This window comes from Fonsecaea pedrosoi (genome assembly GCF_000835455.1).
Source record: "Fonsecaea pedrosoi CBS 271.37 unplaced genomic scaffold supercont1.4, whole genome shotgun sequence".
In the NCBI taxonomy this organism is placed as follows: Eukaryota; Fungi; Ascomycota; class Eurotiomycetes; order Chaetothyriales; family Herpotrichiellaceae; genus Fonsecaea; species Fonsecaea pedrosoi.
In genome coordinates, this window is record NW_013550612.1 from 4203420 (window position 1) to 4227519 (window position 24100).

Consider the following 24100-nt stretch of genomic DNA (forward strand, 5'->3'; position numbering starts at 1 on the left):
ACTATTCCTGACAGATACCATTCGGCGGTCCCGACGTCGGCTCACGACGTAGTCTTGCCGTCTGCCACTCATCTCCCTCCGGCACGTATCGGTCGACCCGAATTTCTATCGACCTTTCGGTCCGTTTTTTGCAAATCTGCAAATAGTCCTTTTGATGGTCTGAAGAGAATACTCACCCAGCATGAATGATCAAGTGTCTCAACCGATAGTTCGTCGCGTCCCTGCCGCGTAAGTCTATCCCGTATAGCCTATGCGTCGAATCATTTTCGAGATGCTGACTGCTCTGTAACACACAGCTGTTTCTTTTGTCGACACAGCAAATTGAAATGCTCGGGCACTCAGCCTTGTGATCGGTGCAAAAAGAGATCCAAAGAATGCGTCTTTACATCCGCAGAGAGGCAGGACGGTCACGATGAACGGTCATGTCTTGACCTCTTCTTCCAACTGCATGTTACCTGACTTGACAGTAGGCCTTCACCGCCGCCACGGAAACGAGCACGTCTCCATCATTCAACCTCACCTCCCGCAAGGAGTACTCGGCGTGTGTCCCAAAATGAGTTGCTACCCTCTCCTCGTCGTGCTGTAGAGACGTCCGTCGACTTTACCGAAGGTCGGAATCCCAGTGCCATCTCCCCGCAGTTCCTGCCAAACAGGCTGAATCAGCGGAAACGCTGGCGTAAGACACCACTTGATTTGATTTTGGGAGAGCGTGACTTCAGAAGTGTGCTGTTTGCTGACCGGGACTGTGCAGTATACGTGGGTGCATGCTCGACATGGTCCTTCAACATCCGTGTGGCGACCATGATCAGGTCGAGCCTCAAAGACGGCGGTGAAGTTGAGGACGATCCATTCTCCTTGGACGGCAACGCCTACGATCTTTCCTTGAAGAGAGTAAACTCTGACATGACGCTTGATCTGAGCCGACTGCCATCACTCGATTATGCCATCTACCTCGTTAATACGGTCAACTTCCACCTGGGCGGAATTCTTCGGTTGTTCGACGAGTACGAATTTCTGCAAAATCTCCATGAATTCTATAACCAAGGTTCGCAGAAGGCTCGTGCACACAAACTCTGGTACATCCAATGTCTCCTTCTCCTCGCACTGGGGAAAGGCTTCCTCAATGTTCGAAATTCGCCAGACAACACTTCATCAACGGATTACTTCGTCCGTGCGATGTCTATCCTTCCAGACACTACGGAGCTCTATGAAGAGCCCGTTCTGGCCGTCGAAGTACTTGCCACCGTTGCCTTGTACTTTTACTGTTTGGATATGAAACAGAGCGCTTATTCCTATGTTGGTTATCCCCACTGAAGGCACCGTCTTCAGAAATTCTCTTGGACTAACTATCGCTCGACATGGTTTCAGATTGGACAAGCTCTACGAATAGCTCTGGTGGAGGGACTGCACGCCGAATTGCCCCCTCTCCAGCTGGGGGATCGTTTCACCGAAAGGTGTCGGAACGCTTGGTGGACAACCTACATCCTAGACCGTACCTTGTCTGCAGCGGTTGGGGCGCCTATTTCCGCCCAAGATAGCCACATTCAGCAGTCTCTCCCTTCGCCTCAGCAAGTCTCGCAACGCGACGCCACCTTAGTCATGCACGTCAAGTTGTGTCGCATGGTATCATCCATTTTAACGGGTGAGTTCAGCCTGACCCGCATCGTCCCCCGGTACTCGTTTCTTACAGATAGTAGAGCTGTACACTGCGAATGGAAGCCTAGAGAATACATATCTCTCAAAGGTCAGATCGGTTCTGAAGCAGATGGCCGATATTGCGAAACAACTCGAGGAAGTTATAGATTTCAAGTTTAAGAGTTCTCTGGAAACACTTTCTAAAGGAGCACTGTATTTGAGGATGCTTTACAATCAGGTTCGCCAATTTTGTGCGGTGCAACTGGACTCAGCTAACACCCTTCTCAGTGTATCGTCCTGGCCACTAGACCATTATTACTCTGTCTCCTTCAGGAGACGCTACAGTCCCTCCGTCCCGGCTCCAATGGTGTGAAGGTCTATATTCCACCTTCAATACGCGATCTGTTGAAAACATGCTCAGATTCTGCCACCAAAACGCTCAAAATGCTCAGCGCCTTGAGCAGCCACAGTTTCCTTGGTACATAGACTTGACAGTGGCTCCCTCTATGCAGAGTTTCAAAAAGGCTGATCAACGACTGCAGACACATTTCTTCCCTTCGATTTGGAATTTGCTTGTTCGGCATCATCCGTGGTCACGATGGTTGACGAAATTCTTCGAGGTGCATCAATATCCTCATCCACCAAAGATCTGCGCCACAAGATTCTTGATGAGATTGCAGCAGGAGGAAACAAAGCCGCCCCGTACCGACAACGAGAGCTGCGGAGGCTCTCAGAACTAGCCGACCGTCTGTGGAACACCATCGATGCATTGAATGCCCAGAATCGCAGCCCAGGAACGGCAGCATCAGACCACGAGGTGGATCAGGTTCATCAACAACGACATAATCCCGGCGTACAATCAGAGGATCACCAGCTTGGACTTGATTCTCGAGCGGGTGATGATGGAACGGCGATGGCCGAACTGCCTGGCAATGGTCTTGAACAACCTCTGGTCCTGCTTGAGGAGCAAGCCATTGCGATCCCTCCGGGGGCTTCAGTTTCATCTTCTGACTTTGCTCAAACCTTTGATTTCTCGCCCGAGCAGATGCTTCTTCTGGCAGATCATCTGGACGTAAATGCACTGCAAACTGGGTTTGATTTTGCCAGCCACGGGTTCAATGAGTGGATCTGAACCATCTACCATGATTGGATTTTCATTGCGAGATGTAACCCCCGATTGTTGATCGATATCAGTGTAAAAGAAGGCCGTCAATTGCAGAACCAATTTTTGATAAGTAGTATCTCCGTGCGGACGTGGCAATGACGATCGTGGCTTCGCAAGGATCGGCTGGCGAAGCGTCTGGGAACCTAATTGAGCCCATGCGCGAGCCGATAGACTCAGACATCGGATGACACACCGTGCAATCTTGCCGAACCAGATGATCCGACTGAGATATGCAGACCCCCGATATCCCGGGTCATTGTCTCCAGATACCTCGATAGATATTATCGGGAGTGATTTCGAATCCAACCTTGGCCCTTGGTCCTCTATCTGGATCATCGGTAGAGGCGAGACGATGAAAGCTTGCCTCTTCCTTTCAGCCCCTTCCGATCATGGAAACAGGTAGTCGGAAAAGACAGCGGCAGGTGAGACACTTACCGACTCGCTGTAAGCCCTCGAGCACCTGCTCGGGTGCTTCGAATTAGCACGGGAAGAAGACGGTCTCAGTCGGTCAAATATTGTCGTTATGCTACCTATACCCTTGCCCTCTGTGCCAGCTATTCTGCGTTAAAGGGCCGGGTCTTTCTCCAGGATATCTCACCCAGCTCACTGGTCACTATGGCAGCGGAGTCAGCCGTGGTTCGGAGATTCACCGCTCAATCGGGAGCATTGCGACGATTCTCTTGCAAACGGGCATCGATCTCTACCACTGCTCCCGGGGACAAGTTGAAATCCCCCGAAGATGGCGACTACCATTTACAGGTGGCTGGAGAGCAACGATCGGGCACTGAGACTCCAGGACCTTTCTCAAGACTGTCGTCTGCATCTCTCGTCCGGAGCATCATAATAGGAAGGATATTTCAGTTCCCGATTTTATACAAACCTTCGCTAGCCTTGCTCCAGAAAGTCTCCGGTTCCCGATCGGTATTTCTGAACGCGGACAAAAACCCACTGATCCGCGCGATGGTTCTGCCACTCATCTACAGACAATTCTGCGCTGGGCGAAACGAAGCCGAAGTGCAGCGGACGATCGAGCAGATCAAGAACATGGGGTATGCGGGGATCATACTGTGCTACGCGAAGGAGGTGATGGCCAAGTCTGGTCATCAAGCGGCGAACGAGTTGGAATCCACGGTGGCGCGCAGCCATAGGACGAGGCAGGAGGTAGAAGATTGGAAACAAGTCAACCTAAAAACATTGAACGCCGTCGGCGAAGGAGACTACATCGGCGTCAAGTAAGTTTCCCAACCATTTCCTCGACGAGTCGTCGCATCTAACCTCCGGCGTGCACAAAAGATTGACGGGAGCTGGCGGGGGAGTGGCCCAGCAGCTGAAAGACGGGGGGTCTCCATCACCGGAAGTGAGGGAAGCATTGAGAGAGATATGCCGCCAGGCGAAATCGCAGGGTAAACGCCTCTGGATTGATGCCGAACAGCAAGTCTACCATCCGGCTATCGATAATTGGACCATCGACCTAATGCGCGAGTTCAATCGGGAGAACTCGATGGTGGTGATGACCACCATTCAAGCCTATCTCAAGTCATCCCGGCAGACGGTCGAGCGGTATCTGCGCCTGGCTCAGACGGAAGGCTGGTCGCTGGGCATCAAGCTCGTCCGTGGAGCTTACATTGGCAGCGACAACCGGAGTAAGATTCACGACACCAAGCGTGAGACAGACGAGTGCTACGACAGCATCGCGCATGATATCATTACCAAGTCGTGGCCGGGCTTCGAAAGTGGTAGCTGTGGCGCTGGTATTGCTGCTGCTGCTGCTGATACTTCTGGATTTCCTCACGCCAGGATATTCCTGGCGGGCCACAATTCCGAGTCGATTCGAAAGGCCTCGAGCCTGGTCCGCCGGCTCTCCCAAACGGGAGATCTCGCAAACGAAGTACACTACGGCCAGCTACAAGGCATGGCGGATGACATTGGTTGCGAGCTACTTGCTCAAGCAGACCATCAACGAGAAGTACTGAAGGCGCTCAACCCGTCATCACCGGCCGCCTCGAGTCCTTCACAAATACATCAAAATGACGCTCAGCACAGGCTCACCGAGCTCGGGATCCCACGTGTGTACAAGTGTCTCTCATGGGGCTCGGTCCAGGACTGCCTGTACTACCTTGTTCGTCGGGCGATCGAGAACCAAGGCGCGGCGGAAAGGATGAAGTCTTCACTAAATGAGATGCAGGCTGAGTTGCGAAGGCGGTTCTTTGGATTGTTCAGGCGTGGAAAATGAAAGAGATGAGGGTGAACAGATAATGATTCAATTCGAGCAAGATTGCAATACAACTTGAAGTCCTTGTAGAGACCTAAAATGTGATCGTGAGATTCCTCATCGCATGACACGTAGACAGCAGGTCTTTAGGTTATGCGAAGTCCTGACCTACACCTCATTGGAAGGATACAAAACTTGCGACAATGAGCCAAACTCCTCCTTGATGGTCCTCACGCTCGTAAACCGCTGAAGATGAGCCATGGTTCCCGTTTTATCGTTGGTGCCACTATCCCGGCTACCACCAAAGGGCTGCTGCGCCACCACGGAGCCGGTACATTTGGTGTTGAGGTAGAGCATACCGGCCGCATGTTTGAGGATCTCTTGAGCCTGTCGCGAGGCGATCGGGTCTCGGGCAAAGATGGCCCCAGTGAGTGCGTAAGTCGAGGTTCCATCGAGTAGTCCCAGCGTCTCCTGCCACTTGTCGTCGTCGTACACGTACACGGCCAGGATGGGACCGAATAGCTCGCGGACCATGATGTCGTGCTTCGGATTTCTCGTCCGGTAGACGGTGGGGTGCACGTAGTAGCCGACTTCCTTGGACGCCTGGCCGCCGGCGACGAGTTCAAGTTCGGGGTCGGACTTTGCCGATTCGATCACCTCGTTGAGCTTGTCGAACGACCGCTCGTGGATGACCGTGTTGATGAAGTTCTCAAAGTTCTCCGGGTCCCCGACTTGAAGAAGCGCCGTCTGTTCCTGGAGCTGTCGTCGGAAGTCCGGCCAGACAGACTTGGCCACGTAGAGGCGCGAGAGGGCCGAACATTTCTGACCTTGGTACTCGAACGCCGACCGGACGGCGTTGCACACCGCGCTCCCAATGTCCGCCGATGCATGAACGATGGTCCAGTTCTTGCCGCCGGTCTCGCCGACCACGCGAGGGTAGCTCGCGAAGACCCCGTCGCCAATAGCATTGCCAATCTTCCTCTGTAGGCCCTTGAACACGGCCGTGGAGCCAATGTACGAGAGACCCGCGAACTCGCGGCGCGCGAGGACCGTATCCGTTATGGTCTCGGCATCACCCGGCACAAACTGTATCACATCCTGGGGCAGACCTGCTTCAAGTAGTATCTTGTGCAGAAGCCAGGCCGAGTGGAGGGCAGAAGGTGACGGTTTCCAAATGACTACATTCCCGAGTAGCGCAGCGGGTCCGACAAGCGTGGCCCCGAGCGCTGTAAAGTTGAAGGGCGCAATCGCGTACACGAAGCCTTCCAGCGGCCGATACTCGAGCTTGTTCCATGTGCCGGACGGGTGAACCTGGGGCTGTTGACCAAAGAGGGCCCAACATTCTTGGATGTAGTAACGGAAGAAGTCACACGTCTCGGCGGCGGCGTCGATTTCTGACTGCCAGATATTCTTGCCCTGGCCCAACATGGTCGTGGCAACGACCTCGGCGCGGTATTTGGTCGAAATGAGTTCGCAAGCCCGTAAGAAGATCGAGGCCCGGTCTTCGAATGGCATGTTTTCCCACGCCGATTTTGCTCTCAGAGCAGCGTCGATGGCAGCGTTGACATTCTGCGGCGTTGCTGAAGCATACTCGGCCACTGCCTCACCATGTCGTGAAGGGTTGATTTGCTTGGTGCTTGTGTCAGAGTTGATCTGGATGGCCGTAGACCAATGGTCGTCAGTGGCGCGACGTCTCTCTGGCTTTTGTGGGAGGCATGCACGTAGCCTTTCAAATAGGTACCACCGATATAAGATGGCGGTCGCTCAGTGTTTAGACTCACAGTAACACCATTTACAACCAGAGGAATCTTTGCTGGCTGCTGCTGCTTGGCTCTTTGAAGCGCGGCAACCAGCTCTGCTCTTTCCGGGGAGCCTTTTGCGTAGTCTTTCTGTCATGGAACAACCAAATTGTGAGTATTCAGAGGAACGCTCTTGTGTTTCGAAGCAAAGTTCCCGACATACCGTGGGTTCATTTTTGAACCTGGGAGGGTTCCACATTGACATGTTGCGAATATGTCGGAGACAGGGCCTGGATCTGTTCAATACGGTAGGGTGGCCTCGTCTCAAAAGATTGCTTGACCGCATTGGAGCTGTGCAAGGCTGCGTGAAGGGAATCTGGTCTGGAGGAGAGGAGGAAATCTGTATAGCAGAAGCGACGGCCCTTTGTCGAACAGGGACAGATTTGGGATCAAGAGTCAAAGTAGCCCATTCAACGAGGACTAGCTCCTGCTGCACATACGTATCTATGGAGCATTTTAATCGGCGAGGCTGTGAACAGTCTCCGATAGTTATGCGCTGAGTTATACAATAGACGATGGCGGTCTCTGAGCCGATCCGATACGGACCGACCAAAACACAAGCGCCGCTGCTTGGACGGTGTCGTAGCAGCCACGATTCTTTCCCAGAGGGCTCGACACCCTTGTCAGAAATTGATTCTCCCGTGTCTCGAGCGCCTAACACGTCTACCATAGGTATCTTGGGACTTGTTCTCTATACTTTTTGAACGCCGGGTATCAGATGCCGAGATATATGTGTGATTATTCTAGTAACATCCGGACTGGGTCCTCCAGGTAGTCTCTGAGCTTGACCAGGAATCCCACCGATTCACGGCCGTCAATTAGTCGGTGATCATAGGTGAGTGCAAGATACATCATCTGTCGATAAGTCAGACATCGGGAGAATGACGGAGCGTCAGTGGTGTAGGCAGGCTTACAGGTCGAATCTCAACCTTCCCGTCGATAGCCACAGGCCTTTCTTTGATGGCATTGACACCCAGTACTGCCGTCTGAGGCAGATTGATGATAGGAGTGCCCATCATTGACCCGAAAACGCCTCCATTGCTGATGGTGAAGTTGCCGCCTGCCAGGTCGTCCATGGTAATCCGACCGTTTCGAGCCTATGATTATGATGATCATCTTCAGTATCTGGTGATCAACGATCCCATCTGGATGAGGAGAGAGAAGAGTGGTAGGCGATGGGTTGGCCTACCTTTTGCGCATAGTGTGCGATTGCCCGCTCAATCTCCACCACACTCAGTCTCTCACAGTTACGGACAACTGGCGTCACGAGACCTTTGGGGGTGGATACGGCGACGCTGATGTCGACATAGTCCCTGTAGGTCACCATAGCGTCACCCTGTTCGTCCGTTTCGATGGACGCGTTAACCTGGGGAAACGCCTTCAGGGCCAATGTTGCGGCTTTGGTAAAAGCACCCATGAAACCGATCTTGACACCATGCGATTCAAGGATCTCATCCTTGTATTTGCGCCTCAATTTCACCAGGGCAGATACGTCGACTTCGTTGAAAGTGGTTAGTGATGCCGCCGTATTCTGGGACTGCTTCAGACGGTCTGCTATGGTCATCCTCATTCGACTCATTTTAACCTGCAAGTAGTCAATTGGTTGCCAGGTCATGTCGTACGATCTTTCCCTTGTAGCTTACGCTTCTTTTACCGCGATCGTCAGGCATGGAGGGAGCGGCTGTCGAGCCAGCAGGGTTTAGCTCAGGCTCCACGTTGGTGAGCTTCCGTGGTGTAGGTGTAGGAGTCGCTAATTTTGGTTCTTCGATGGGGTCAATGGGCTGGTGAGACGGTTTTGTCAGTTCAGGCGCAACAATCTCTCCAGTCAAAGCCTCTGAAATCCCCAAAACATCCCCTGGTCGTGCTGATGTGTCTTCCTTCGAAAGTGGTCGTCCCAGGTCAATCTCAATCCGGGCGATTTGTTCTCCGACAGTCACCGTGCTTCCTTCGTTCACAAAGATCTCTCGGAGGATTCCAGCTTCTGGAGCAAGTACCGAAACGTCAATCTTGTCGGTTTCGATGGTGGCAATTTCTTCGTCCACCTCAACGAAGTCCCCGACCTTCTTCAACATCGCACTCAGTGTGCCTTCAGAGATAGATTCGGCCATGGTAGGAACCTTGACCACCGCCGCAGCCTGCAGCTGAACAGCGACAGAGAAGTTTCGTCGTTTGAATGGTGCCCGCGGTCGTGTGCATCCCCATGGTGGTCGTTGAAGGCCCCATACTGCCCAGTAGTAGGACGGTTTCATGATACCCCCCAGTGCAGATTCTGCTGGCATCGTGTTCAGTGACTTGTAGAACTTCATTGGCAATTCCACGCGAATTCCTCCCTCTCAAGTCGACGCCTTGCCTGTGCTTCATAGATGCGGTAGGAATACCGTCTCGAGATCGGCCTCCCGGCAGCATCACCTTTAGCTCATGTGAGTGACATTCCCGGAGCCTTGTACTTCTTAGCCTAGTGTGGGGACATCGATGATTGTGATAGTGTCGGGTGGCTAGGCAAGTTGGCGATGGTCCCATCTCGTAATCGGGAGAAAATCTGAGAACTTGACTAGAACAAGTCTGCCCGTTTCTCTGGTTCTGGACACGGTAATCTGCCAGGGATACAGTGTGGTCCGCAATGGTCCAAGCTTCGATCCGATCTCTCGGCACGATATATATCGGGAACAGCCACACGGGCCCCCACCAACATCGGCCCGATAATTTTTGGGCGTGTTGAGCTACAACTTTCACTATCGCGTGGTGATGTACTATTGCCTAGGAATCTGGGCAAGATGGGCACTCGGTTCTTCTATGGCCGCACCTCCCGGGAGAACAGCATCCAGTAATAATAACACGGCAGGCAGGGCATATGAGGCAAGACACTCCTAGTATGTGCCTACCTAGACCAACCACCTATAGATCGATGATGGACAAGATCAAAGCCTTGCATGCAGCCAGGTGTACAGCCGCACTCATTAGACCGGCCTGAGATACTGGCTTCGCATCTACCTCATTCAACCAATTCGATCACGCAAACATGAATATGCGGCATGGCTGCGCCAGACGGTGTGATCTCGTCCACGTGCAGACAATGGCGAGGCTGCAATATCCTGCCGGCAGGAGACTTCCTTGTTGGCGAGCAGCCTCCACCGCCGTACCACACCACCATCATGTTTCTCCCGTAAGTGAATGGCGCGATAACTCAGACAGCGTCTCGATCTTTTGTTCATGACTGCCTCTGTTTATGTGCTGATTTGGAGCGAGGTCCATCTAGAATCCGTCTGAAAGCTTTCTTCAAGGAAATGCTGCAGACTACTTCGATAATATGTATGCACAGTGGAAGACAACCCCTGACGACGTCGACAAATCATGGCAGATGTACTTTCGAAACTTGGAGGCTCGCACGGTAAGAGTGCAGTCGCCAAGATTCTCGTCCACCTCTACTTCTGCACAGGATCTCGGCGACCGGACCATAGCAGACGTCGGCACGTATATAAATGTGAAAAGCCTCGTTCGGGCATACGAGACCCTTGGACATCTCAAGGCCGATATTGACCCTCTCGGACAACGCCATTACTGGACTCCTGCGCCAGAAGTTCCGGATGAGCTCGAGGTGCAGTCCCACAAGCTCAGGGAAAAAGACCTGGATGTGGAAATCGACGTGCGTTCGGCAGGAATTCTGCCGTATTTCACGCAGAGCACACGGTCCAGTATGCCGGTTCGAGATATCATTGCGGCTTGCGAACAAATATACTGTGGTACTGTGGCAGCAGAATTTGCTCACATTCCCAATGCTCAACAGCGCGATTGGATTCGCCAGCGGACTGAGACACGCCACACAATCCGGTACTCAGACGGGGAGATGAAGCTAGTTTTGGATCGTCTTCTTCGGGCCACACTTTTCGAAACATTTCTGGCGACAAAATATCCAAATCGGAAGCGATACGGCTTGGATGGGAGCGAGACCTTGGTACCCGGAATCCAAGCATTGGTGGACACGTCGGTTGAGTGCCACGGGGTGGAGGACTTGATCATCGGGTCACAGCACCGTGGTCGCCTAAACCTGATGGGACACCTCATGCAAAGGCCAATGGAAGTCACCTTCTACGATTTCATTTCAGAGGGGAAGCCCCATGACAGCAGTCTTGATGGTGACGTCCTGACGCACTTGGGAGGGGACTGCGAACGTGAATATCCATCGGGAAGAATCGCTCGGATGTCTCTCTTGCCCAATCCATCTCACCTGGAGGCTACGAACCCGGTTGCGGCTGGCAAGGCCAAGGCGATCCAGCATGACCAAGGGGACATGGAACAATCCAAATCGCTCTTCCTCAACATCCATGGCGATGCTGCCATTGCGGGTCAAGGTATTGTGTATGAAACAATGACTCTTTCAAAGATCCCCTCGTTCTCGGTAGGAGGAACAATCCATGTGATCTTGAATAACCAGGTTGGGTTCACTACAGATCCCCAGAGCTCAAGGTCCACTACATACTGCTCCGACCTGGCCAAGACGATAAATGCGCCCATAATACACGTCAACGGCGATGATGTGGAGGCTGTGGTATTTGCCTGCAAACTTGCGGCAGATTGGAGAGCTCAATTCAAGACGGATGTCTTTGTGGACCTCGTCTGCTACCGGAAATATGGGCACAATGAGATAGACCAGCCAAAGCTCACTCAACCTTTCATGTACGACAAGATTGCGCAGAAGCTTCCGGCAGTCGACACTTACATCCAAAAGCTGATTCGAGACAAAGTCTTGTCGAAGGAGGAGATCCAGGAACGCAAAGCCCAGATCTGGGAAACCTTGTCGCATCAGCACGAATTGAGCAAGGACTTCCAGCCAGACAAGGTTGTCGCTGCCTCCGCATCTGGTCATAACGAGGCTACATCAGCACAAACACAGATTTCAGCCCAGACGAGGATGGTCTTCGATTCGGAGCAACTGAAAATGGTCGTGGATAAGAGCATCACGGTGCCCGAGAACTTCACCCTGCATTCCACTGTCAAAAGAGCCTTTAATGCTCGACAAAAGTCGGTGTCGGAAGGCGAAGTCGACTGGCCCACCGCAGAAGCTCTGGCCTTTGGCACACTCTGCCTGGAGGGCCATCATGTCAGAATCTCTGGGGAAGACGTTGAAAGAGGAACATTCTCTCAGAGGCATGCTGTGGTTCACAACCAGCTTTGGAAACCCGGTGATGATTTTGCGGATGCACGGAGATGGACGCCACTCGACCATCTCAGCCCAGATCAGGCGAGATTTCACGCCTGTAACTCACCCTTGAGCGAGTTCGGGGTGCTAGGCTTTGAGTACGGATACTCTCTTGGCTCACCTGACAGCCTGGTGATGTGGGAAGCTCAATTTGGCGACTTCGCGAACAATGCCCAGGTAGTTATCGATCAGTTCATCGCTGGAGGAGCCACCAAATGGGGTCAGCACTCGGGGCTCGTCCTATCCCTGCCGCATGGCTATGATGGACAAGGACCGGAGCATTCGTCGGCCCGCATTGAAAGGTTTCTGCAGCTGTGCAACGATGATCCTCGTGCATACCCATCGACTGAGCAGGTGGAGCAGAACCTCGAGCGAGGCTGCAATATGCGAGTCGCTTATCCCACCACGCCTGCAAACCTGTTTCATCTTCTCAGGCGGCAGATCCATGGACACTCCAGGAAACGTGAGTCGTTCACCCCGTTCCCCGCCTGTCGATTTTTTTTTTTTTCTTTCTTTTTTTTTTTGCCGTATATTGGCTAACGAACTGTGAGATATTTCCAGCGCTCGTCATGTTCTTCTCCAAGTCTCTCCTCAGGCATCCGTTCACTCGATCCCCAATTGAAGACTTTGTGGGCGAGTCCCGTTTTCGGTCAGTCATACATGACTCGGTCAGCCCAGCGGCGGTCCGCAGCATCATTCTCTGCTCTGGTCAAATCTACGCTGCTCTTCAGAAGCATCGCATGCAGAGTCAGATCGATGATGATGTAGCCTTGGTCCGATTAGAGAAGCTTCATCCTTTCCCTTGGTCAGCAGTGACGACGATGCTGGACACGTACCATGGTGCAGACGGTGTAATCTGGTGTCAGGAGGAGCCCATGAACGGTGGAGCGTGGTCATACGTGCAGCCCAGGCTTCAAGCAGCTCTGGCGCACTCAAAGCATCACCAGCAGCTCGTATGTAGATATGTGGGGAGGGATCCAAGCGCCAGCACCGCCGTAGGCAGCAAGTCGGTCCACGAGGTGCAGGCACAGAAGTTGCTCCAGAATGCCTTCGCCCCAGCACATATAGACATACGCTGTCACATATGATCTGAGGACTGTGGGGACGACTTCAGTGGCGTAGGTGGTCGAAAGGGTCTGGTCGGGAAATACATTAGCTTGACACGATCAATCAGTTGAGTTGTATCAATCTGAAGGACCGTCTCCAATGTATCGAGCACGTATTTCCTCCGCTCCGCTATTCCAAGAACACCATCGATTACTTTTTGACGCACCTTGTTTTCCCAAAAGAGATGAGAGGATTCCCACACAAGTTGTCCGCTTCCGGCTAGGACATCGGCCAGATCAAAACGCTTACGACAAGTGGCTTTAGCGGGACAAGTGACTCTCGGACGACTCTCCCTCTCAGCGTGGCGCATCTCGATCTCCTAGAGTAGAAGCACACGAACGCATTGGTCTTAGAGCGCCTCCTCCGATCTAACAATTCCGTCCAGCTTATGCCATCTAGGCCGGAGGCCGGGGGGTCGACGGCGAAATGCTTATTGACTTTAGTGACAGAGATGGCCTTACCCGCGTAAGTAATTCTGGATGTCGGGGCCCAGATCCTAGAACTCAGTAACGTTGAAGTTGTGCGGGAGTGGCTCAGGGGAGTGCGGGATTACGAACAGGTTCAGGCCCTTATGTTCTTCAACGAAGACGATGAACTTGAGCCTCTTCAAATTTCGCCTTTTACCGCCTAACTCAATGTATGTGTCGTCTTCCTTAATGAGGTCCATACAAGAGGAACCGACATAAGACTACTAGAATACTACAAAGCAGTCGTGACTTTAGGAGTAAACTTGACGAAAGACAGATTGGTTCAAGGTGAGTTTGCAGACTTGTCGCTGTAGGTACGACTGACCTCCCTAAAGCGTGTATGAGAATGAGAAAATTGGGGCAAGGACAGTCGGTTGTCTTCTGCGTTTTCGAAGAGATCCAAAGGAAGGTTCTAGCACGAAAACCACTCTCCTCGAACACAAGTACTGGCGTAGGCGTCGCCGACATTCTCTGCTGGGCCATCACGGAAACCTAGATCGACGTTCGGCGGAGCATACCTCTATAGGCTGAACACCAACGTCAGCTGTAGGCTGATGCTCGCATTGATGGGGAGTTGATTGGGTCCAAAACCCGGACCAGAAAGTTCCTTGAAAACGAATCACAGTCTCTGGAACACAGGTATCGACCCGGTATGCTCACAAATACAACATCCTCGACGCAGGCCGACCAAGTACGGCAATACAGCGCATACAAACCGCTGCCTACCGTTCGATGACCTTGAACACAGTACCGCTACCCTACAAGAGGAACAGGAGCGTGAATTATCGCCGGAGATTGTGCAAGAACGAGAGGCATAAAGGCCCGAGCCTGCAGAACCCGCGAAGCATCGAATACTCAAGAGAGGCTTAAAGGCCATCCAGCCTGCCTTCGAGACATTGCGCCTGACGAGCGCAGCTGCACATATTGATATCTCACAGTTCCCTTCTGACGTCCTTGTGATAGTTGACTTCGCCAGCTCGATTCTAGCATCCCACCTGGGTGCCACCAGTCCTCTCTCCTCGACGCGTACCAGCGGCCCGGTGCAGTAGATCCTGACAAGTATTGGCCAGGACGACTCCAGTGATAACATCATCAAGGACCTAGTCATCATCAGCCCATATGAAGCACAGATGCTTAAGCCAGACGTAAGGCGTTCGAGGAGAGTAACACTGCACATTGATACCCCGCGGCCTAACATCGGTATCCGCCCGTTGGATCGATTGGATTTGTACAATGTTTCGGGAATGGCGGTATCACCGAACCTACCGACCCATTTCGTTACTCAGTTTAATCTGTTTGCAGGGCAGCTCTATCTGAGCACCTTTAGAGAATATGTCGAGGTTTGTAGCACCCTCGGCCTCACCTGGCAGAAGGCCGAAAACGGCAGCTCCATGGCCGCTGATGGCTTTATCATATGGAATTCCAACGGCCACAGACCTACCATATCTCGCTTTAGTGAAAGTCCAGTCGCATTCCGACGATATTATCACAACATCAAACCCAACCATGGGCCGTCTCAGTCTTCTTCGTCCTTCACTATTCTTCCAAGTTACCCCCAACACTTCTCAAGGGTCTGATCTTGCCACCTATGGCGATGGCCTCATTGATACCGCGATAGCTAGGGTCGCAATCCCTGGTGAAATTCTACACCGACCAAGATATCACGCATCTCCTCAGTCACACCTCCAACTCCTTCAACCATGTCGTCCTGTTATAGCGAAATTGTCCGAAGATGCTTGAAAAAATTGGATTCTTGGTATGAGACAAAGATTGTTACGCAGTCGGACAACGCTCACTACATTTACTGGCGTACACGCCCTTTACACACTGACATCTATGCATACCTGTCAGCCTTGTGTCGTTGGTAGGTCAAGCTAAGCCCTTTTTGGGGGGGGGGGGGGTGTGACTGTTGCCGCCTTGTGCGAAACCTCAGCTCCGCGAAACTTGATTCTGACGGGACTTTCATTCTTTCATTTAGGCATTATATCCTGCTTTAGACTGTGCATTCCGTCCGGCTACACTGTCCCTTCACCTCTTTTATTTTATATCTTCCTCCCCTGCCCATTCTTGAAGATCTCCTCAAAGACCTCGTCGTCCTGTGCGTGGCTATTCCCCTCGGCCAGGGTATTGCACAGCTGAAAGCTGCACGCCAACGCATCCTTCTCGATCTCCCGATAGTTCCCGTTCTCTATGTATATCACCTGGCCGTTGCGGGCTTCGTCCGCGGCGAGCAAGCCCACCGCCCGCGCCACGGCGCTCGGGTCCTGGAATTTGACCCCGATGCTCTCCAGCCACTGGGCGTCCAGGAGATTCGTCCGTGTCCAGTTCGGGGCGATGCTGTTGAGCCGGATCTTGTCCAGCTTGCGCACGCGGAGCTGGGGGAGGACACCTCTCTGGAATCCCAGCACGCTGTGTTTGGAAGTCGCTGGGGAAATCGAGGTCAGGCTGGCATCATGATGATGGAGGCATAGTTTGCAAGGACTTACTATAATCGGTCGCTCCAAAGGTCATGTAACCTGTCATTTCACTGTTAGTAGCCGAGCCGTTTTGATATCAGGGAATGTTGGCACTTGCTTGTCGCCGAGGCTGTGAGGATGATGCTCCCGCCAGTTTCTTGCCGTGCCATGTGCCATATGGCCAGAGTGACGGTGTTGATCAACCCAATCACATTGATTTCATAGCACAGCCGAGATGGCTCCTTCGGTTGTCCCTGGTCATCCACTTGAAGGTCGAAGTAATCTGCGATTGTGGCGACTCCTATACAGTGACCATGTCAGCTGCCTTTTCGTCCACCTCGCCTTGCCTTGCCCTTCCCACTGCGTCCCTGCGTCAGGTGTCAGGCTCGGATCGAGCTGAACTCACCAGCATTCGCAAACGTGACATCCACACGGCCAAACCTCTTAACAGTCTCCTGGAACAGATTCCGGAGGTCCTCCCACTTGGTAACATCAGTCTTGATGAACGTCGTGTTGGGATATTCGCCGGTCGGCGGCTTGAGATCCGCATTCACCACCGTCGCGCCGTTCTCCACAAAGAGCTTGAGTGTCTCCAGGCCAATTCCCGATGAAGAACCTATACATGGTCAACGGTGAGAATTCCAGGTAATGTAAATGACTAAGCCCTAGCCTGGGGCTTTATACCTGTCAAGACGGCAACTTTTCCCTTGAGCGCCTTCAATTGATTTTCGTCGATCTGGAATGTAGACATTGGGAGTCGGAATTTTGGCAACTATTCGCGCAAACTGTACAATGAGATACTCTAGCAACCCCTTTAACGGGTGTTTCTGGGCTCATTTGATATATATCTGAACAGACTTGCCAACGTCACTTGCAGTATAACCGTTTACATTTCCATGGCTTCACTGCGACTCCTTTTCCATAGACCCGGGGCCCATGTAGGTCACCGGCTAATACCGTTAGTGTCTCGAAACCGGCGAAAGGGCCTTTGCCGACTTGTGCCGCCTTGTTTATGCGACCTTTTTTTCTTCTTCTGTGTGACACCCACTGTGCAGAGATTTCGTTACCAACAAACTAACCGTGGAATCAAGAGTTACGTGCGAAAGGACTTTAGAGGGACCACCTGGAAGACTGGGACATTTGTCAGTTTCGTTGTCAGTGGAGAGAGGGTCACACTCGGTGCGGTGTCTCCCTTTGCGTTTGATGATGTCCGCATGGCATGGAGAGAGACTGACACTGCCATCGACGATCCCCCCAGTATAAATCCGAAGCGGCCTCAAAACTCACGGCAAAAGGACAAGAACACGCCGAGGTTGTTACTGTCACTGTCACCAAGACCGCAGACCGCCATAACAGCAATGCAGACGCCATTGAAGAAGCTCAAACTGTACTCCACGGCCGGTGGCCCGAAGTAAGTCGACTTTCCCACCCATATCGAACAACAACAATATCTGTCCGGCGTTTTGTTTGCTGACAGGCAATGGGGGGGAAAAAAAAAGTCCCTACAAAGTCGCCATCATCCTCGAGGAGTTGGGATTACCATACGAGACGGAGCTTCTGGACGTGACGGACGTGAAGAAGAAGCCCTTTACCGACCTCAACCCCAACGGGCGGGTACCGGCGCTGACGGACCCGAATACTAACGATGGCGACGGTTTGACGCTCTGGGAGTCGGGCGCCATCATCCAGTACCTCGTCGAGACGTACGACACTTCTGGAAAAATCACGTATCACTCTTCGCCCGAGAAGTTCCTGCTCACCCAGTGGCTGCACTTCCAGGTGTCGGGCCAGGGCCCCTACTACGGCCAGTGCGCCTGGTTCACGCACTACCACCACGAGACGCTGCCGAGCGCGCAGGACCGCTACCTCAGGGAGGTCGAGCGGGTCATCGCCGTGCTGGACGGCTGGCTGCGCACGCACGCCTTCCTCGTCGGCGACAAGTGCACCTACGCCGACCTGAGCTTTGTGACCTGGGCGGTCCTCGTGCCCTGGCTGGATAAGGACAAGAAGATCCCAATGTCCCAGTACAGTGCGTATAACGCGTGGCTGGAGAAGCTTGTCGCCAGGCCCGCGGTGCGAGGAGTTTTGGATCTGCTGGAAGAACGGAGGAAGAAGCTTTTGGGATAGATGCGCAGGAGTCAGTCATTCCGTATACGCACGGCTATGGACTAGGCATAACTTCTATTAAATTGCATTGCATTGGATTGACATATCGACTTCTACAGCTTCAGAGCTACTGAATACCAGTTAACTATCTCGTCACTATTGCCATCAGGATCTAGCATCGCTCTAGCACAGCTGCGATCGAATAATTTCTGTGACATATTGGAGGTAGATTTAGGATCTCTATATACGGAGTTCGGGGTGGTGTGTGGCCAGTCCGAGTCCGACAAATACGGCCGCAAGAGTCAAGCTTTTCCTCCCTCCGCGTTTAGATCTGGTGGACTAGCGTGAACTGCTTTGACTGGCGAAGTCGCCATTGATCTTTCTGGCCTGATGTTCCTTAGGGGTTTTGTGGCTGGCCGCATTAGGATGGTAGTCTGGATAGTCTTCGATCACGGCAAAGCACGGTGCTCAGCAGGCCTGGATCAACAACCATCGACAGCCCCTTTTGGATGCTATCACTGTCAGAGTGTCCAATCATCATAAACCATTCTGCCTTACGTACGTAACTCCCAGGAATACTCCACGTGTCTGGAGAGCTGGGACCGTGTTCCCCACGACCCCAGATCCCCGGGAAAGTTGTCTTGACTCTCGACCGCCAAGAAAGACACTTAGCCAACCTGGTGTGGTAAGGTGATATCCCAGCGATGAACTATAGCTTCACACCTGGCGTACTGACCTCGTACTGCCCGGCCATGCCACGGTCGTTCTCGAGGCCGTCATCCGAGGTGTTCATCTTGAGTGATATTGTAAAGGGTGTATATATGAACAGTCGAGACTCAAGATGCTGAAGTCGCAAGGCATATTGGTTGGTAAATCGACAGAGCTCCGCTTCATTATACCACTGTGCAAGACAATGTCCTCAACCATGGACTCACAGGGCATCAAAGTCCCCTTCAATTGGCTCAACTTCTGGACATGTATGGCCTTGAGCTTTGGCATGTTTGTGAATGGCTACCTCTCGGGGGTCATTGGCACCACCTTGGCCGACCCAGGCTTCGTCGTGTACATGGGGTTGGTCGACAGGGATGGTAATCCCACTGACAATTCTGAAGCCTTGATCGGTGCTTCGACAGGCATATTCCAGGTAAGTAGGCAAGCTTCGCCCCAAGGCCACTTTACTCAACCATCACCAGGCTGGCGGGTTCGTTGGCGTGCTCATCGGCAGCTGGCTGCTTGATCGTTTCGGACGGAAGAGAACCGCCATCATCGTGGCGGCATTGTGCGCCATATTCCAAGCCATCACTGCAGCCTCGCAGAACGTTGGTATGTTTATAGCACTGAGGTTCTTCGTGGGTGCTGCGGCCTTCATGGAGATGTCTATCAGTACGTGTCATCCCCTGCTGTTCAATGAGCACGACCTTGATACTGACACCTCGCAACAGCGCCTGTCTATGTTGCTGAACTGGCCCCGACAAAGACTCGCGGCCTGACCGTGGGCATCACTGGCGTTTGGGTTGCAGTTGGATACGCGGTAGCTGCGTATTTCGGCGCTGCATTCTTCAATCTGGGAGAAACCATCCAGTGGCGTCTTCCGCTCGCGCTCGGCGCTGCCTGGCCACTCATCCTGCTCCCTGCGTTGCTTATTATCCCAGAGTCGCCAAGATACCTGTTGATGAAAGACCGATCAGAAGAAGCCCTCGCCGTTGTCTTGAAGCAGCATGCGGCACCGGGCCATGAAGACGACGCTCGGGCAGAGTTTTTCCAGATGCAACAACAGGCTGAGCTCGACTGCACCCTGGATGCTTCCTGGATTGGATTTCTCAAACATAAAACACACCGGCGACGAGGGGGGTTGGTGCTCATTCTTGGCTTCCTGGCACAGACGTCGGGGAATCTTGTCGTCAATAACTATGTATGACTCCTTGACTCGGGCCACTTGAGTGTGTCCAGTGCTGATATCGTTTGTGACAGGGTCCAAGCTTGTACGGCGCTCTAGGATATGGTCCGTTTGACCAAGTCAGATTCCAGTGCGGCTACATCACGACGGCAATCATCTTCAGCATCATTGGGTCGCTGCTCGTCGATGGACTGGGACGTCGTTTGATCCTGATCAGCGGTCTGGCAGGCTGCGCGTGCATGATCTCCCTCGAGGCTGCCATGGTGGCCTGCTTTGCCCAGGAAGGGACGAACAAGGCCGGGCTCGCCGTCGGTGTTGCGGCCCTATACCTGTTTGAGTCCTGCTACTGCTTCAGCGTCGACGTCTGTCTCTTCGTCGTCTCCAGCGAGCTCTTCCCCAACCACCTGCGCTCCAAAGGGGTGGCCCTGGCCATTGGTGCGTGTACTTTGACCAACATTGTCCTTTTGACGACGGCACCTACGGCCTTCCAACACGTTGGGTGGAAGTTCTTCCTGGTAAGTACCTCCTCGGCAACAGCATTGTCAAGGTCGAGGACTAACCGTTCTGAACAGTTGTTCATCATCACCACGGCATGCGGTGTTGTATTCCTTTACTTCTTCCTCCCAGAGACAAGCTCTATCCCCCTCGAAGAAACGGCCACCGTGTTCGGCTTGACGGACGAGGTCGCCATCAAGGCCAAAGACATCTACATCGACCACACCACCCACGAAATCACCGTGCACCATCAGGATGACATTGCAGAGGTCGGTCAGACGAAGATCAGGCAGCTGGAGGATGAGAAGGAGAGACGATCTGAACACAAAGAGGTGGCTGCGGGAGTGTGATGGGAGGCGACGGGGAGTCTGCTGTTTGTTCAGCTACGTGGGATCGAGGAGTCAGGAACAAGATATCTTCTCGCGGGTACCTGTAGCGTAGCAGTGACAAGCTGAGTGAAGGGAGGGTTTGTGTACAAATGTAAAAGAAGGCATAGTGAAGGGCGGCTCACATTCTACTCTGATAAACGTATTGAGATGGACTGAAACTGTCGTGAAGGGACGGAGAGATTTACAAGGAGGCATCTAAACGGAACAACACGAGTGGTTCCTCCTAAGGCGCCGCAAATAGACTACGTCTCTTCGTGTCATGAAGTCTTCTATCGCAACTACTACTCCCAGCGAACTGACCATAAGGCCTTCCATCAATACCAGCAGTGGCCTGCCTAGCTCTTACACACGAGAAATGTCCAAGTCGATGATAGTGACTCTGCAGGACAGCCGACACACTATCTCTCAATCTCCCTTGCTTCTCTATGCAAACATATTTCTCCTCTTCCTCTTTATTTTCTAGTCGTGTTGAATAGCTTTGAACCTGACATTCAGAGCGTCTGGCTTGACGAACCAGAAGTTCTGCGTCTTCCATTCTTCTCCGGGCGTCGCGAGGGTCATCTGCGTGGTATTAGACATTGTTTTCTTTTCCTCGATGCCCAGTACACGCTCTGTTTGGACGTACCTCGTATGATCGCAACAGTTGGGGCACGAGCTTGGACATCTCGAGCAGGGAAATGTTCTTGCCCAGACATGTGCGAGAGCCGGATCCAAACTGTTAGAGATGATATGGTGCAGAGAGTCAGTCATTAGACCATTCTATCGAGAGGGAGTCAAGGGAGTAAAGACGATCCCGCTAACTCACCGTGAGGTTTGCCCTCTCCATTGCTTTCAGTTGCTCTGTATCAGCCTTGATCCACCGTTCGGGGTTCCAAATCTCAGCGTCCGGTCCGAATACATCCTTGTTTCGGTGCACCACCCAGGCATTGACTCCAACGACTGTTCCGCCCTTGAGCCAGTATCCACCAAGAGACACTCCTCCCTCGGGGACCACTCTCTCCAGAGGCATGCCGACAGCGGGATGCAGCCGCAGTGCCTCCTTGATACAGGCTTGGAGGTACGGCATGCTCTGCGCCTCTTTCCAACTCACCGCCTTGTGACTGGCGAATCTCGTCGAGCGTATCTCCTCAAGGAGGACTTGGAAACTGTGCGGATTTGTGAGAAGGTAATAAAAGACAGCCGTGAGACTGATCCCCGTGGTGTCCGAGCCCGCACCGACATTGTTGACGGACCAGCTCAACACGTTCCTGGTCACGGTCAGCACCCTGATTGATCGTCATGGACTTTGGTCGTTACCGGAAATGGGCGTCTTTGTCACTGTCCGGGCCAACATCTGCGTTCAAGAACCGTGATAAAAAGTCGTGATATTGTTCCACGTCGTTTGACGACTGCAATCGCTTGCCAATTGCGTCGGCCGTGAACGCCACCATTGGGTCTGAGACTTCTCGTTTCGGCCGCAGCGGATTCCGTCTCAGGAAGACGTCTATCCAAGGGATCTGGCCGACCTGCACGGGTCTTTAGGACTTCTGTGGGAATGAGAAAGGGGTGATCCTTCAGAGCAACTTACTGGAGCCCCGTATGTGAAATGATGATGTATGCCCAGGCAAATATCTCCAATATCGCGTCCTTGTTCCAGGAATCCAAATCTCTCCGAAAAGGTGATCTCGCCCATCACGTCAAAGGCATACCACTGCAGCCACTGTGCCAGGTTGCACGTTTGGCCCGTGGCGGCGAATCTTTTGCCTACCACATCCATCAGGATCCCCGTGGTGGAGTCGACCAGCGGCTCGTACGAAACCAACGTCGACATGGCGTATGCGTGGGCGATGGGTTTTCTTTGGATGCGGTGCCACTCGTCGCTCTGCGTCGCGAACATGCTCTGCATCAGCCGTCCGTTCGACACCGGGTCCAGCGCCGTGTAGAAGTCGGACTTGCGAAAGCCCTTCGCGATCCCGTAGATGATGGGCAAGGCCTCTGGATCGCTGACCGACACGAAGTTGGGACCCAGTCGTAGGTAGTGGCCGTGCTTTTTGTGTAGGGCAATCGTTTCCCATTGGCTTTGACCTCGAAGGACCATGGCCAGTCGGTAGAAATTCGACAATGAGGCCAGAAACGGGCCTGGGATCGAGCGGAGATCGCGTCTGAAGATTCTGCGTGCGATCCAGGTGATGGCGAGGAGCAGGACTGCGATCAAGACGATATTGCGAGGCTGGATGTGTCTGCTCAGGGAGGGGATGTAGATCTGAATCCGGATACCGCCATCATAGCGGTGGAAGACGCCCATTGCAGCAGCAGCAATCTCTCTCTCAAGGAGCTTGTCAGTCGAAGCCATCGTGTGTGCGTGTGTGTGTCTGTGTGTCTGTGTGCCAAAGGTCTTGCTCTGCCCAGCCACTGACAGGCTGTCTGCTCTAATGCAAGCAGGATCTCTTCTTATCACGAGTGCCACCTATTGTTACATCCGAGTTCGGATCGGAGTATAGAGTCCAGAGTCCAGCATGTCTCAAACTAGACCGATTGGCTCTGGGATGTCCCATTCTCCTTGCCATCTGCCGTCCCCCTTGCCACCTCCTTTGCGGTCTCCCCGCGTTCTGGTTTCTGGAGCATGGTGTATGGCGCATCCTCTCCCGCAAGTCACTACCCAAGCTTCCTCTTCCCATTTCCGGGGATGGTTTGTTGCAGATCCACTCCGAAGTCCGGATGGTTCGTTCGTGTTCACCGTAGTGGTGAGGCTAGTGGCTACATGCGATTAGACATATACGTAAACTGCTCCGTGCCGCGAATAGCCATGATGCCTGTTGACGAGTTGCCCCCGAATCGAGTCTCGACCAGCTGGAGCTACGTACCTAGGGAGCATAGTTTTCTGGTATCGCCGCATAGTGCGAGGTGGCGCTCCCTGCCATCATCTAGTGGCTTGGAGTCGCGGAGGTTGCGGTGGTTGCGGTGGTGATTTCGTGGAGATGATCGAACTGTCGCTTCAACTTCAAGCTCGAACCAGCCATGTTGATGGAAATTGGCGTTGTAAGGCAAGCAGACTTTACTCGGTGGAATCGCCTGGAGTGTCAATCGTTGGGTACGTGGGCGAGACCACACGTCCTGAGAGATATATGAAGTGCGGAATAAAATTCAAATTCCCAGTTCTGAGTTGGTCCAAACACTCAAATCTCTGTTACTCTCT

At 52.9% G+C, this 24100-nt stretch overlaps 9 protein-coding genes across 9 annotated transcripts; 5 read left to right on the forward strand and 4 right to left on the reverse strand.

Annotated features, from left to right (window-relative positions):
* Positions 1–181: 181 nt before the first annotated feature.
* Positions 182–2767, forward strand: Z517_07325 (uncharacterized protein; the record flags this gene model as incomplete). Its single annotated transcript, XM_013429063.1, has 7 exons — positions 182–228; positions 471–676; positions 752–1296; positions 1369–1642; positions 1698–1873; positions 1924–2113; positions 2178–2767. 7 exons carry the CDS (start codon positions 182–184, stop codon positions 2765–2767), a joined length of 2028 nt encoding a protein of 675 aa, XP_013284517.1.
* Positions 2768–3415: 648 nt separating this feature from the next.
* Z517_07326 (uncharacterized protein) lies at positions 3416–5033 on the forward strand (the record flags this gene model as incomplete). The annotated part of the gene is made up of 2 exons (XM_013429064.1): positions 3416–4032; positions 4094–5033. 2 exons carry the CDS (start codon positions 3416–3418, stop codon positions 5031–5033), a joined length of 1557 nt encoding a protein of 518 aa, XP_013284518.1.
* A 147-nt stretch (positions 5034–5180) lies between these two features.
* Positions 5181–7010, reverse strand: Z517_07327 (1-pyrroline-5-carboxylate dehydrogenase; the record flags this gene model as incomplete). The annotated part of the gene is made up of 3 exons (XM_013429065.1): positions 5181–6665; positions 6794–6901; positions 6975–7010. 3 exons carry the CDS (start codon positions 7008–7010, stop codon positions 5181–5183), a joined length of 1629 nt encoding a protein of 542 aa, XP_013284519.1.
* Positions 7011–7549: 539 nt separating this feature from the next.
* On the reverse strand, positions 7550–9090 carry Z517_07328 (uncharacterized protein; the record flags this gene model as incomplete). The annotated part of the gene is made up of 4 exons (XM_013429066.1): positions 7550–7666; positions 7726–7908; positions 8001–8396; positions 8455–9090. The coding sequence occupies 4 exons, from the start codon at positions 9088–9090 to the stop codon at positions 7550–7552; spliced, it is 1332 nt and encodes a 443-aa protein (XP_013284520.1).
* Positions 9091–10118: 1028 nt separating this feature from the next.
* Z517_07329 (oxoglutarate dehydrogenase (succinyl-transferring), E1 component) lies at positions 10119–15159 on the forward strand (the record flags this gene model as incomplete). The annotated part of the gene is made up of 5 exons (XM_013429067.1): positions 10119–12471; positions 12570–12961; positions 13515–13580; positions 13653–13688; positions 14653–15159. 5 exons carry the CDS (start codon positions 10119–10121, stop codon positions 15157–15159), a joined length of 3354 nt encoding a protein of 1117 aa, XP_013284521.1.
* A 465-nt stretch (positions 15160–15624) lies between these two features.
* On the reverse strand, positions 15625–16789 carry Z517_07330 (uncharacterized protein; the record flags this gene model as incomplete). Its single annotated transcript, XM_013429068.1, has 5 exons — positions 15625–16007; positions 16069–16109; positions 16153–16339; positions 16445–16654; positions 16723–16789. 5 exons carry the CDS (start codon positions 16787–16789, stop codon positions 15625–15627), a joined length of 888 nt encoding a protein of 295 aa, XP_013284522.1.
* Positions 16790–17396: 607 nt separating this feature from the next.
* Positions 17397–18165, forward strand: Z517_07331 (uncharacterized protein; the record flags this gene model as incomplete). The annotated part of the gene is made up of 2 exons (XM_013429069.1): positions 17397–17449; positions 17538–18165. The coding sequence occupies 2 exons, from the start codon at positions 17397–17399 to the stop codon at positions 18163–18165; spliced, it is 681 nt and encodes a 226-aa protein (XP_013284523.1).
* A 904-nt stretch (positions 18166–19069) lies between these two features.
* Positions 19070–20886, forward strand: Z517_07332 (uncharacterized protein; the record flags this gene model as incomplete). The annotated part of the gene is made up of 5 exons (XM_013429070.1): positions 19070–19288; positions 19338–19527; positions 19587–20056; positions 20116–20556; positions 20614–20886. 5 exons carry the CDS (start codon positions 19070–19072, stop codon positions 20884–20886), a joined length of 1593 nt encoding a protein of 530 aa, XP_013284524.1.
* A 498-nt stretch (positions 20887–21384) lies between these two features.
* Z517_07333 (uncharacterized protein) lies at positions 21385–23257 on the reverse strand (the record flags this gene model as incomplete). The annotated part of the gene is made up of 5 exons (XM_013429071.1): positions 21385–21486; positions 21551–21640; positions 21731–22172; positions 22222–22430; positions 22493–23257. 5 exons carry the CDS (start codon positions 23255–23257, stop codon positions 21385–21387), a joined length of 1608 nt encoding a protein of 535 aa, XP_013284525.1.
* Positions 23258–24100: the final 843 nt, after the last annotated feature.